Source organism: Ruditapes philippinarum, unplaced genomic scaffold (genome assembly GCF_026571515.1).
Source record: "Ruditapes philippinarum isolate M1 unplaced genomic scaffold, ASM2657151v2 ctg13326_1_1_1_1, whole genome shotgun sequence".
Classification (NCBI taxonomy): Eukaryota; Metazoa; Mollusca; class Bivalvia; order Venerida; family Veneridae; genus Ruditapes; species Ruditapes philippinarum.
This window is the reverse complement of record NW_026857658.1, coordinates 3,892-19,576: the sequence shown is the minus strand read 5'-3', so window position 1 is coordinate 19,576 and position 15,685 is coordinate 3,892. Positions and strand designations below refer to the sequence as shown.

The window sequence follows — 15,685 nt, the reverse complement described above, 5'->3', positions numbered from 1 at the left end:
ATTTGATCAAAGTAATAGATGTCTTGCATTAATAGTTCGAACAGAAACCGCATCAATTATATTAGCAGCCGGCGACTCATCGGACCATAAATATAGACCACATAAGTAAATATCTCTATCAAAATTGAAAAAATTGCATTTAGCTTTAACCAAATAATAGTATCAAAGTGATTTTTTTACTACGGACACTCCCTCATTACAAGTATTTCTAACATATATGGTAATTCCTCCACTATTACGCTTAGCGTTCTTATGCTTAAATTTCATGAAAAGGTTAAATGTAGTAAAATTTTCAATATCAACAACAGAATTATTATCGTTCCATGATTCACTAATAATAATAATGTCATATTTCGTCAAAAAAGAAACAAATTCTGGGTCTGATAGTTTGCTGTCTGTTAAACCGTTACAGTTCCAGGCAAGCCCATTCTCCGTCCGTTCCTATTGACACTTAACTGGCTGTCCATCGATATAAAGGGTATCATATACCATCCATGCCTTTTTGTTGGCCTTAATTGCCTCCTGTAGTTTTGGTACTAACCTCCTTCGTCGGGCTGCTATTTCCGACGGGAATTGTTCATAAAGGTGATAATCCGATCCTCTCAACAAACGCTTTTGCCGACGAACAATCTCCCTGTCTGAGAAAAACGCAAATTTTATAACAACGTTGCGGTCCCGACGAGAAGCGGGCGCTCCCATACGATGTATGCGCTCAAGTTTTATGGACTCCACTATTGCCTGGGCCATCAAATAAGACGAGGGTGGGGTAAGAAAAAACATCAGATTTTGTCTAATGTAATCGAGGCATCAAATATTTTTTAATAATAATTATTTAGAAACTATCCTTAACATTTGTGCAAAATATAAAGAAAGTTTACCATGCTAATTTTAAATTATAATCATTTGAATTCGTTATGCTATCCAATTTCATACATTTCACAGTAAAAATTATACATAAAATAGATAAACACAGAATCCCTAAAGAAAGCCCAACACGGCAAAATTGAAAATGTTGCAGGCTCGGTTTGATTGAGCCTGTTCATGGACGGTACTGGAAAGTGCAAATTACCGTCCACGCCCCCTAGCACCGGCTTAAGCAGAATTCAACATTTAAACGTGAAATAGTAAAATTTTGAATTTAGAAACATCCGCAGATGTGTTCATACGGCGGTTATCATGGAACCTTCAATGTGACACGTAAGTGCCATTCCATGAAAAGCGGCGTATGGTCCCCAAGTAATAAAATGCATGTGCCCTAAACGAGAAAACAATGGGCGGAACTAAATAAAATGGAATTTTGAAAGGGGATCAGAGGTTATGAAGCCTGCGTATCACAGATAAGACGTCAAAAGACAAATTTAAAAAGCAGGCAACATATCCTAAGGGTGATTCAACATTATTCAAGTAGGAATATTGGAACCACCCAACTAGAAAATGCCGAAAAGTTGAAACAAAAAATACCAAAAGCACAACAATAATGTCGTGCTGAACGATCTTCAAGGATCGAAAATATAACATCATTGATTAAATGTACGGGGAGACTTTTTACAGCCGCCACACGGCACAAATAACACGGATGTGATCATAAAATAGATAAACACAGAATCCCTAAAGAAAGCCCAACACGGCAAAATTGAAAATGTTGCAGGCTCGGTTTGATTGAGCCTGTTCATGGACGGTACTGGAAAGTGCAAATTACCGTCCACGCCCCCTAGCACCGGCTTAAGCAGAATTCAACATTTAAACGTGAAATAGTAAAATTTTGAATTTAGAAACATCCGCAGATGTGTTCATACGGCGGTTATCATGGAACCTTCAATGTGACACGTAAGTGCCATTCCATGAAAAGCGGCGTATGGTCCTCAAGTAATAAAATGCATGTGCCCTAAACGAGAAAACAATGGGCGGAACTAAATAAAATGGAATTTTGAAAGGGGATCAGAGGTTATGAAGCCTGCGTATCACAGATAAGACGTCAAAAGACAAATTTAAAAAGCAGGCAACATATCCTAAGGGTGATTCAACATTATTCAAGTAGGAATATTGGAACCATCCAACTAGAAAATGCCGAAAAGTTGAAACAAAAAATACCAAAAGCACAACAATAATGTCGTGCTGAACGATCTTCAAGGATTGAAAATATAACATCATTGATTAAATGTACGGGGAGACTTTTTACAGCCGCCACACGGCACAAATAACACGGATGTGATCATAAAATAGATAAACACAGAATCCCTAAAGAAAGTCCAACACGGCAAAATTGAAAATGTTGCAGGCTCGGTTTGATTGAGCCTGTTCATGGACGGTACTGGAAAGTGCAAATTACCGTCCACGCCCCCTAGCACCGGCTTAAGCAGAATTCAACATTTAAACGTGAAATAGTAAAATTTTGAATTTAGAAATGTAACCGGGGATAAATGATTGTTGACTTGCTTCTAATTCATCATTTTATTGTCGGACATACAAAAAACGAGCCTACAAACAAAATACAAAGGAATTACAAATAATTGATTTACAAAATAATAAAATTACACATTTCATCCAATTCATCAATGGAAAAGAATAAATATGACATTAGAAACATATAAATTCTTACCAGGATCAGCATACAAGAACTTTCCATAAATGATGTTCAAGTTAACTATAATAAGTAACTATTACTATCAACAACTATACTGTAAAGTAAGTTATCAGTTACTCGTATAATGTGGAACTGGCGAAGGGAAATATTTTACTTAAGCAAGAAAATGTTTCGCGGGGATTTTAGGGTCATGCACGTGAAATATTAGTGAACACATTCATACAACCTTTCAACTTACAGTGACCTCTCATACGAAACAGACTATACAAAACATTACCACAGTTAGGCAAACAAACGACGACGATACAACAGTTAGGCGAATACCAACCAAATACAACATAACACGGAGGATACAATATACCAGTGATAAACAGAAAACGATACACAGGTTACACATTCCCTCCCTTTAAGGAAATGGCTCCTGACATTTCCATAACTCAATTATATTCGAGTTTCAAATAAAAACATCAGGACATAATCATCTTCAATAAATCATATGTGTATAATAATACACAACAATTATGTCTATTTCTTGTCTTTATGAAATGACAAATATAAATCTATTGATATCTTTTTAATGAATTTTCAATTGTAATGTGAAATTAATAAGTTAATTTCTTTAATTGAAATTGGTTCATATATATGATTCAGCTCTATATTCAAATAAATCTATTTACAAATATTTACAATAGATAGACAAAGTTGCATCACAGTACACTGGTACTAGTATGCAATAATAAATCCGTCATCCTCTCTAATACTTCAAGATCAACTTCTCCACATACAAACAACAACTTGTTCACCTATGGCAGATGTGGAGACAATTTTTTTTTTTATTTATTTTTTTTTATTTATTTTTTTTTTTAAACTGTATAAACACATGAAAACATATATGATTTGTTCAGACATAGTTCCTAGTTATTTCTAAAATAGAAACATTGATAAATCAGGTTTACTGACCTTAATTTCTGTGAAGAAATTAATTAAGTAAATTCAAAATTTTACATTATATAATAATATATGATAATCATACAAATACTTCCAAATCTTGGCTAGGATTTCTTACAATAGGGGTAACCCATTCACCGTATCTCTGCGGTGGGACTCTGCGCCTTACAGGACGAGGACTTGGAGGTGGAGGTTCAGGGTCAGGTACTGGGGTGGAGCCAACTTCCTGATCACTTACCAAATTAGTCTCAGTCTCTGATTGCGGTGATAAACCATCAATTCTTGAAAAATGGTCAGATAGAGTAATGGTCTCTGCAGAGGGGTCACTCTGAAATGATTCCAGAGCCTTTGAAGGTTCTGGGGTCACAGACACAGTATGTTTAGACCTACTGGACTTTTCTTTAGGACGTTTCTGGGGTCTTAGTGGTGGAGGTAGGTATAATGTTTCGGTATTATCTGAATCGGAATCAGTGGAATCCTCGATTTCAGTGGACAGAGTATCGGCTGTCGACCTGAACTTATTAGGAGTTCTCTTGCGAGAGCTGCTTTCTGGTCTAGGTTTGATACTCTCCTGTTCCACAAGTTGAGTAAAAGGATAGGGTAGTAACATATTCCGGTGTAGAGTCTTAATTGGGCCCTTCTTGTTTTCTTGCTGAACTCTATACACGGGAATGTCAGGATTGGGTATAGAAAGGACTATATAAATTTCCTCATCCCAACGATCTGACAACTTGTTAGTCCCTTTCACTCCAACTTTCCGAATCAGTACCTTATCTCCAACATCAAGTCGAGTATGCCTCACTTTCTGATCATATATGGTCTTGTTTTTGGCAGCCATCCTACCAGCTTCTTCTGCAGCCCTGCGGTATGCTATCTGTAATCTCCGATGGAGTTTTGATGCATAAGAGGACTGATTCCCTGTGTGCTCTTCTGAAGGATCTGTGCCAAGATAAGCATCTACAGGAAGCCGTGGGTGCCAACCAAACATCAGAAAATGAGGGGCATATCCGGTTGCATCATTTTTGGTGGCATTGTATGCCTGAACCAATGGACCTATGTATGCCTTCCAGTCATACTTCTGGTGGTTTTCAAGGGTTCCAAGCATTTTCAGGAGTGTTTGGTTCCAACGTTCAGCACCTCCATTTCCCATGGCGTGATATGGAGTAGTTCTGGACTTCTTAATGCCAGCAATCTTGCATAACTCCTGAATGGTGCGACTTAAAAAGTTGCGACCTTGGTCACTATGCAATTGCTCTGGGAACCCGTAGTATCGAAAATACCCTTCATAGAGTGCCTTCGCTGTGGTAGCTGCAGTCTGGTTCCTGCATGGAATAGCCTGTGCGAAACGTGTAAAATGGTCCACTATTACAAGGATATTTTCAATACCACCTTTACTGGGCTCAAGCTTTAAGAAGTCTATGGAAACCAATTCCATTGGTCTGGTAGTATGGATAGGTTTCAGTTCGGCGAAAGGCTTGTTACATGGCGTCTTACGCTTGATACAGCGATCGCATCTCTCAACCCAACTGAAAATGTCCTTTTCCATACCAGGCCAGTAAAACCTTTGTCTACCAAGCCACAATGTCTTCTCTTTGCCCTGGTGCCCGGCATCATTATGAATACCTTTCATGGCGATGTTCCTATGTGATTCAGGAATGACAAGCTGTTTGACTTGTTGACCATCCAATGTAGCGGTTCTGTACAGAATATTATTTTGTATGAAAAGCCGATTTGCTTCTCTAATGTACTTCTGTACAGCAGGTTGCTTAATACCGGTATCTTTCCCCCTGGGCAGGGAACCGCTACGTAGGAAGTTCATTACAACACTCAAAGTACTATCATTGGACTGCTCATTAAACCAATCGATGTTTGCAATTGAATCAGCTACATCAGCCTCTTCAGTGGCCATCTGAAGGGCTGCTGCACCTGAAGTACAGTTGATGACAGGAGCAGAAATAATAACAGCTTGGTAGATAGACTTAAGCTCATCCTGAAAAATATGTCGTCTGGATAGGCCATCAGCATCCATGTTATGCTTACCACTACGATATTCCATAGTAAAGTTGTAGTTGGCTAAGTCTGCAAGCCATCTATGTTGTGTGGCATCTAGCTTAGCTGTGGTAGTCACATAGGTTAAAGGATTGTTGTCAGTTTTAACAACAAATTCATTTCCATATAAATAATCATGGAATTTATCTGTAATGCTCCATTTAAGGGCTAGAAATTCTAGTTTATGGGCGGGTAGTAGTTACGCTCACTTGGTCTGAGGCTACGACTTGCGTATGCAATTACGCGTTCCTTACCATCTTGTTCCTGTAAAAGGACTGAACCAAGACCATGGGTACTTGCATCCGTGTGCATGATAAATGGCAAGGAGTAATCAGCATAACCTAATATTGGTGGAGAAACTAACTTTTTCCTAAATTAACTCAAAGGCCTTTTGTTGTGCTCCACCCCAGACCCACTTAACTGGTGTTTTAGCCTTTTTCTTAGACCCCTTTGATCGTTTGTTGTCACCATGACCTTGTAAAAGTTCATTCAAGGGTTGTACTATTTGGGCATAGTTTGGGACATATTTACGATAGTACCCTGTAAATCCAAGGAATTGTCTAAGAGTTTTTATATTTATAGGGACAGGCCAATCTTGTACAGCTGAAAGCTTATTTGGGTCTGTGGCAATACCATTGGCAGAAACAACATGCCCTAAATATGTAACTGAAGACTTGAAAAATTCACACTTGGAAGGCTTGACACGCAAATTATGATCACTGAGTCGTTGAAAGACAGACTCTAACCTGGAAATATGTTCCTCAAAAGTGGAAGAAAATATTAAAATGTCATCTAAAAAAATTAAACATTCTTTGAGATGCATATCACCCATACATTTTTCCATGCAACGCTGAAAGGTAGCGGGGGCATTTGTTATTCCAAATCCCATTTTATTCCACTCATAGAAACCTAAGTTTCCTACAGAGAAAGCAGTTTTAGGCTTATCACATTCTGCTAAACCAATTTGCCAATATGCAGAATGAAGGTCTATTTTAGAAAAATACTTTGAACCAGATAAGACATCAATAGTGTCGTCAAAGCGTGGTAACATGTATGCATCTTTGCGTGTTCTGTTGTTTAACTTACGCCAATCAACACAAAATCTAAGGGCACCTGTAGGTTTTCTCACAAGAACAACATTTGAGGAAAAGGGCGAATTAGATTCCCTTATAATATTGGCATCTAACATTTCTCTGATGTGCTGCCTAACTTCCTCATATAAAGCTGGAGGTATTCTGCGATACGGTTCCTTGAAAGGAGTTTCATCTTCCAATTCTATATGATGCTCAATCAAATCAGTGGTTTGGATTTCTTTAGTAGATGTACAAAAAATGCCCTTCCATTTACCAAGAACCTGATAAAATCTTAAAGTTTGTTCTGGTGTTAGATTGGAAGAATCAACTGAAATGTCCTTGATTGGAGGTTCTGAAGGAACATCAGGAGAAATATAAGAAGAAATATCATCTATCACTTTAGCTTCTGTAATAGTACAGATTTCTGACTTGGGTTTGATAGTCAATATTTTAGCAGTCATGTTACAAACCTTGACTGATATTTTTGCAGAAACAGCATTATGTGTTTTGATGACACGTGGACAAACTGTATACCCTTTAAAGATTTCAGGACTTTCAGTAACTACAGAACATATAGACTGATCAAGATTCCTAGCAATGCCATTAAGTGTGATACTCTCAAATGGAGGTATTTTTACACTTTTTCTTTCCACACACCTTTACAGGGTAAGTATGAGAGTCAATACTATCCATAGCCATTTGCCACTGTTCAGGAATAGATAATTCCTCAGGTACTTCCTTCACAAACATTTTACAACGGCGAAGTACATTTGTTCCAATAATTATTGGACAAGAAATATTAAAATCATTGTCTGGTATTACCAGAATAGGAATGTCAAGGTTAAAAGAAGATAAAAATGGAACACATACAGTTGCTTCAATATAACCTGAATATTTCAATGAAGAACCATCTGCAATAGAGAGAGTAAGTCCAAGTGAATCTAAAGCTTTTAAGGTAGCCTTAGGATTTAAAGTCTCAAATGCAGACTGACTAATGGTAGAAACCATAGAACCTGAATCAAGCAGACATTTGAAGGTATTTCCATTTACAATAACACTGTGTTCATTTGCAGGTCCAATAAGATTCTCTACAATTGAACTATGTTGAGTCCTACTTGATTTATTTACAAATGATTTGGGCTCAGTGACACTAAGATTACCAACCTCTATTCTGCCCGCAACAGAGGCGGTTATCAGTTTGATTGGTTCGAATCCCGAGGGTTATATCTACCATGACCTCTGCCTCTACCTCTAGAATAAGATCTAGAACTAAAATTTGTGTTGTTATTGTTGGTGTTGCTTGTGTTTGTGTGAGAATTACTGTTTTTGTTGTTGTTACTGTTATTGTTGTTGCTGCTGCTGCTGTTGTTGTTGTTGTTGTACCTGCTTTTGTTATTTATGTTGGTTCCAAAATTATTGTGTGAACTTGACCTGAAATTAGAACTTCGATTTTCTAATTTCTGAAGTATCAAGTTAAATTTGGAATCTATATTTGCTTCAATAGTATCTTTAAAAGATGAAAGTTTAGATTCCATATTGGTTATTTTAGAATCCAACTTATTTTCTAAAGCAGACAGTTGTTGCTCAAAAGAAGATTCAACAGACAATGGTGTATGTTTTATTGTATGCTTAGTTGATGGGACAGAAGACGTTTGAGTAGGATTAATAGAAGTCTCTTTTTCTACTTTCCTTATCTCTCGAACTAACAAATTGTAGTCATCAAGAGAGTCATACTTATGCCTAGTCTGAAATTTCAGCATATCAGAATATAAACCTGTCCAAAATTTATGACGCAAAATGTCATTCCTTGCTAAGCCTGGGAGTTGACCTTTGTCAATAATAGACTGTAAAAGGGTTTCTAACCTACATGCATATGTAGTTACCGACTCATTGGGATTTTGTCTACTGTTAAAGAATTGAGTCAACAAATCTTCCTTAGTTGAAGCCTCTGAAAACATAACATCAAGTTTACCTAATATTTCTTTGACAGTTGCATTTTGACCTAATGGTACTGTCATGATCCTAGCTGTACCCCTTAATGATCCCCTAATAATCTGGAGAACAGTAGACCTTGTTAAATCCGGATTTGTCAACAGACATTGTACTTCATATCTCCAAACAACATATGGAACTTCACCCTTAGGTAAAGGTTCATCTCCTGAAAAACAAGGAATCTTGGGAATGACTGAATGGGGCATTGTTACCTGATTGGGAACAGACAAAGAGGGACCAGGCGTAGAAGCCATAAATTGATTTGCAAATCCAGATCCAGCCATAGATCCAGTTGCTAATGGGTTACCAAGACTCAAATTTGGCAAAAGAATAGGAGGAATACTAACCGAAAACCTTAGGTTTTGTACCTGTATTGGCAAATAATGGTGCCCCTGTACCAGAAATATCAAATGGCACAGTTGGTATGGTAGATGTGGACGGAATAGTATCCTTAATATGTGGGGGCTTAGTCTTGGGTATAAGCATATATCTGTCCTCAATGAATTTCAAAATTTCCTCCATATCTGGCTGAGGAGAAGTGCTATCCAAGCTAGATTTATTTCCTTCTTCAGACATGTTATTGAATTGAATCCACTTTTTTAGTATCAGTAGACTATAAAGTATCTTAAAATATACAGCACTATGCTATCAAATAGCAATCACAGCTTTATGTAATTACAGCTATGTACTAATATCAATATAACACTCTGTAATATATAATGAACTCATGTATATATGGGTCAATATTGGATAATATAGGGCAAATTTCCAAATTAAAAAAAATCAAATCAATATATTTAAAACACAAAAAAGTAATTGTTTTTTTTTTACACTATTTTGGTATTCAAACTATTTCCTGTTATTATTACACCCTTTTTTATTTTTAAACCTTAATTTCCAACTTTTATATCAATCATACTCCAAATATTGTCGCATCAAAATAAAGAATTGTCTTAGAACTAGATCAACATAGCGTGGGAAAATATTTGTAACATACGTCATTTTTTTTTCTACAAACTAGGTCAATTGATCTATTCAATACCTGTATCTATAGTCCGTTTTACACAAACGGTCAATCAAAAACACGATCAAATAAACCGAATCCGACAAAAAATAAAACCAAACACGATATTTTTCTCGGTTACCATTTCAACCTTTTCATTCATACCGTGAGTGCATTGTATTAGTATGGAAGTGGTTTGGGAGAGAGTTTGGGAAAATTGGAACGGACTAAGTACATCTAATACAAATCATTGGTTACTGTTGACCACCAGGTCAAATCAACTTTGCTTAAATTCTATGCTAAACGGTTTCTAAACCATGATATGTACACAAACACAAAATTCAACACAAACATCTATATGTACAGACAATATTTGTTACAACTGTATAAAACAAGAGCTGTCCGTAAGACAGCGCGCTCGACTTTTTTATTGCTTGCCAATAAAAAAAGTTTTTGCAGTAAAAGGCAATACAAGAATCTCTGTATTTTTAAAGTGAACAATGGCCATGAGCATTAAGATATTTAGTGAAGAATTATTTTACTGAATTGTGTGATACCCTTGAACACTGCAGCAAAGTTTGAAATGTTTAAGTCAAAAGAGGGCTGTAAGAAAGAAAAAAAAACTTTTTTAGTGCTTGCCTATAATACAAAACATTGACAGTTAAGGGCCATAATTCAAATAAAATCTTTGACAGAATTACCTTCTCCTGGACATGTTTGGGAATCATGATTGTAAACAAGTATTCCAACTTTCAAATTAATATCTCAAACAGTTCAGTCAAAAAGTGGACTGGTACTAAAAACTTAACCAAGATTCTAAGTCGATAAAAGGCCTTAATTTTTAAAACAAATCCTTGACAGAGTTACTTTCTCTTGCGTACAGATGGGGGTAATGATGTGAAATAGCATTAAAAGTTTCAAAGCAATATCTCAAAGGGTTAAGGCAATAAGTGGATTTTACCCATATTCAATGTATTTTCTAAGTCAAAAAGGGGCATAATTCTGTCAAAAACCTTGACAGAGTTATGTCCTCTTGTCTGTTGATGAAGGTCGTGATGGTAAACAAGTATGGTCAGTTTCAAAGCAATACCTCAAATGGTTTTGAAATAAAGTGAGGTGGTACAAAAAACTTAACCAAGCTCAATACACTTTCTAAGTCAAAAAAGGCCATAATTCTGTCAAAAACCTTGACAGAGTTATGTACTCTTGTCTGTAGATGGAGGGTTATGATGGTGAACAAGTATGGTAAGTTTCAAAGCCATACTTGTAATACTTCTGAAATAAAGTGGGGTGGTACGAAAAACTTAACCAAGGTGTGACGCCAACGCTAACGCCGACGCCGACGCCGACGCCGACGCCGGGGCGAGTAGGATAGCTCCCCTTTTCATAGAAAAGTCGAGCTAAAAATACTTCTTACTTGCGCAATATATTCACTCAAAAATATAATGTGTACTAGATATTGTAAACGAACCTAACTTTCTGTTTGTCAATTTAAAACAATAAAACTTTACTGTTAAATGATATATGTAAGTTTATCAAATGATAAAAAAGAAATAGCAAAAATTTAATATAAATGTCAAGAAAACAAGCAAAAAAATATTCATAGGAAAGAAAAATCTTCTTATATCAAAAATGTACATGTACTGTACTGAAACGAATAATGCCTATCTGAAGATAGCCTAACTTTGATGTAAATAAACTGTACAGTATACAAGTAGATTCTATAATAATTTAACTACCGAAGTGACCAAAATAATTATATAGAAAGAGTACTTACATTACATCCTTAATCCAATAAAATATACACACTTTTCACTATAAACACATACATGTACAAATACACAAAATAAAGTTCACACACACACACACACACTAAAGTTCCTGCACGTGCATAGTTGAATATGTCGTCCTCCGCGATGAAAATAGTTCCACGGCGATCCTTTCCTGATTACATAGGGCTAGAAAACGTAAGTTTTCTACAGTTTATAGAATTTTGGGCTTTATAAAATTGAATGTAATCATTATAATGGGTAAAGAGCTCTTTAAAAGGGGACAGGGGGAATATACCATTATGATGCGTAGAGTTGTACCGGTACGTGCCAACGTCACAACATCCGTCTATCTCCAACTTGAAAAGCTGTTAAGTTTTCTCGGCTGAGGCGTACCTGGAGCGGTTGTGAAAGACTGTCCATCGACCCTAGCTCGTATGTAGTTCATCGTCGGGGAGCCATTTGTAACCGGGGATAAATGATTGAAAATTCTGGAAACAAAGTGATCCCTCGGAAGCATTAATCACAACAAAATAACATAAGAATTGCAGACTCGGTTTGATTGAGTCTGTACATGAGGGATACTGAATAAGTGCAACATCCCTCACGCCCCCTAGCACCGGCTTGAGCGGTACTCAATTCTCAACACTTTATAGTGCTGGCATCAATGATCCCGAAGGACCAGAAAATATAACAACACTGAAGTGAAGTACGGGGCAACTTTTTACGGCTGCCACACGGCACTTGACACCTGCTGTTGTGAAGTACAAAATTCAAAATACAAAATGAAGACTTGCTTCTATTTCATCATTTTATTGTCGGACATACAAAAAACGAGCCTACAAACAAAATACAAAGGAATTACAAATAATTGATTTACAAAATAATAAAATTACACATTTCATCCAATTCATCAATGGAAAAGAATAAATATGACATTAGAAACATATAAATTCTTACCAGGATCAGCATACAAGAACTTTCAATAAATGATGTTCAAGTTTACTATAATAAGTAACTATTACTATCAACAACTATACTGTAAAGTAAGTTATCAGTTACTCGTATAATGTGGAACTGGCGAAGGGAAATATTTTACTTAAGCAAGAAAATGTTTCGCGGGGATTTTAGGGTCATGCACGTGAAATATTAGTGAACACATTCATACAACCTTTCAACTTACAGTGACCTCTCATACGAAACAGACTATACAAAACATTACCACAGTTAGGCAAACAAACGACGACGATACAACAGTTAGGCGAATACCAACCAAATACAACATAACACGGAGGATACAATATACCAGTGATAAACAGAAAACGATACACAGGTTACAGAAACATCAGCAGATGTGTTCATACGGCGGTTATCATGGAACCTTCAATGTGACACGTAAGTGCCATTCCATGAAAAGTGGCGTATGGTCCCCAAGTAATAAAATGCATGTGCCCTAAACGAGAAAACAATGGGCGGAACTAAATAAAATGGAATTTTGAAAGGGGATCAGAGGTTATGAAGCCTGCGTATCACAGATAAGACGTCAAAAGACAAATTTAAAAAGCAGGCAACATATCCTAAGGGTGATTCAACATTATTCAAGTAGGAATATTGGAACCACCCAACTAGAAAATGCCGAAAAGTTGAAACAAAAAATACCAAAAGCACAACAATAATGTCGTGCTGAACGATCTTCAAGGATCGAAAATATAACATCATTGATTAAATGTACGGGGAGACTTTTTACAGCCGCCACACGGCACAAATAACACGGATGTGATCATAAAATAGATAAACACAGAATCCCTAAAGAAAGCCCAACACGGCAAAATTGAAAATGTTGCAGGCTCGGTTTGATTGAGCCTGTTCATGGACGGTACTGGAAAGTGCAAATTACCGTCCACGCCCCCTAGCACCGGCTTAAGCAGAATTCAACATTTAAACGTGAAATAGTAAAATTTTGAATTTAGAAATATCCGCAGATGTGTTCATACGGCGGTTATCATGGAACCTTCAATGTGACACGTAAGTGCCATTCCATGAAAAGCGGCGTATGGTCCTCAAGTAATAAAATGCATGTGCCCTAAACGAGAAAACAATGGGCGGAACTAAATAAAATGGAATTTTGAAAGGGGATCAGAGGTTATGAAGCCTGCGTATCACAGATAAGACGTCAAAAGACAAATTTAAAAAGCAGGCAACATATCCTAAGGGTGATTCAACATTATTCAAGTAGGAATATTGGAACCACCCAACTAGAAAATGCCGAAAAGTTGAAACAAAAAATACCAAAAGCACAACAATAATGTCGTGCTGAACGATCTTCAAGGATCGAAAATATAACATCATTGATTAAATGTACGGGGAGACTTTTTACAGCCGCCACACGGCACAAATAACACGGATGTGATTGTAAAACTTCAATTTTTTCTTAATTAAAAATTTTGCTTATAAATTAAGGAAGAAAAGAATAATCTGACAAAACAAAAAGAAGAAAAAATGCATCTAAGCTCGACTTTTCGAAGAATAGGGAGAGCCATTGTTGTCATCCAGGGTGGCGGCACCGGTGTCGGCGTCACACATTGCTGCAAGTTTGTAACTCAAAAACTAATGAAGGGAATGGGTTCAAACTCCACACATTTATTCGAGAGTATAATAGACAACTGTTCTAACATGGATTTTGACACAATTATGGCTCTTTTTGAATTTAAAAAGTTACATTATCAAGGCTCTTGCTTTACTTTTAAGCATTGAGAATAGTCAAGCACGCTGTTCTACTAACAGCTTTTATATATATGAGAGTATGTTAACAAAGTTAATACTTTCGGTAAAGTTGTATTGTAGTCATCATTAATTTTTGTCGGGAGCATAACATGAAACGTTTTCGAGGAATCAACTTGAAACCTGTAGGTGGACATATTTCATCCAGGAATGTAGTGCCCAAGAATGATAACTCTACCTTTCATAATGTTTAAGTTATTGCCTTTTGATATTTTTCATGCTTATTTTTATCCGGAGCGTAACTTTGTTATGTTTATGAGATATAAACGTGAATACATCTTTTCTCCTGAAGGAATGCAATTCACAGAAATGATACTCATGTTATTCATAATTATCTCTGAGTTATTTCCCTTCGTGATCTTTTTTATGACTGAGGGAGCAACTTGAAACTTTACAGGTGGATTGATTATTAAGATGGAGTGCAGCTCGCAAGAATAATAACTCTTATTTCTGTAATTGTTTTAGTAATTAATTAAGTAAATTTTTCCTAGAGCATAAAAGTGCATGTATTTGAGATATCACCTTAAAGCTTCATATGTGAATGGAACTTATTCAGGAGGAGTGCTTTGCAAAGATAGAATAACTCTACAGTACCATTATACTTTCTATAAATGTTGCTTTTTGTTTGTTATACTCAAATCGTATTTTGAATATCAATTTGAAACATACAAGGGAGATGTATCTAATTTAAGAGGTACAAGATTAATAACTATAATAATCATCTTTTAAGTTATTTCTCTTTCGTTATTTTAATGCTTATATTTGTCCAGAGCATTAGCCAAAAATACTTTTTGTAATTGGAGCTTAAATCTCTGTTATTTTTCTTGCATAATTTTTGTCCAGAATTCATAAAGCTTTATAGTTATTTATTCGGAATGTTATTAGAGTATTGGTCATTGTAAACAGTTAACAAGAATGACAACTCATCACATGATTTATTTAATATTGTCTTTTGTTATTGTTTCGTGCTTTCATGTTATTTTTAGCTTGCACAGCCGCAAGCTATTGTTTTGAAAAAGTTGTTCCGGTTAGGTGGTTTCCTGCTTACATTTGTTAGTGCATGATGGAACGGAAAACCAGTCTAGGTTTCCGCTGCATTCGTGGCAATTCGGGCGATTCCGTCATACTGCGGAATGAGACGAAGTAATATTACGGAAAGTTATTTTTAGTTACTTCGGTAATCCCAGTTTGTTTCTTATTTTTACTTGATTTATCGGTAGAAGGAAGAAATTAATTATAAACGAAAATGTTCCATTTCAATTCGTTTTCAAGAGGTAAAGTTAGTTTCTTTTATGATTGATTTTTGTCTTTATTTGTTTCATACAATAGAGAATGGCTACTGTAGTAGTATTCCGTCTCCAAAGGACGGTCCTACTTTCCAAAAGATCGTGACCGAATCACACAGAGAATTAGTGCGAACAAGTTTAAAATTGCATAGCTCAATCACATTTGTCTGTGATCGAGTTATATTTAGATCTAATTTGTC

General features: G+C 36.2%; 1 protein-coding gene across 1 annotated transcript; it reads right to left on the bottom strand.

Moving 5' to 3' along the window:
- Positions 1 to 7,272: 7,272 nt before the first annotated feature.
- LOC132750512 (uncharacterized) lies at positions 7,273 to 9,222 on the bottom strand. Its single transcript, XM_060740508.1, has 3 exons — positions 9,015 to 9,222; positions 8,038 to 8,812; positions 7,273 to 7,765 (listed from the first exon to the last, which is right to left on the bottom strand). The coding sequence occupies exons 1-3, from the start codon at positions 9,220 to 9,222 to the stop codon at positions 7,273 to 7,275; spliced, it is 1,476 nt and encodes a 491-aa protein (XP_060596491.1).
- Positions 9,223 to 15,685: the final 6,463 nt, after the last annotated feature.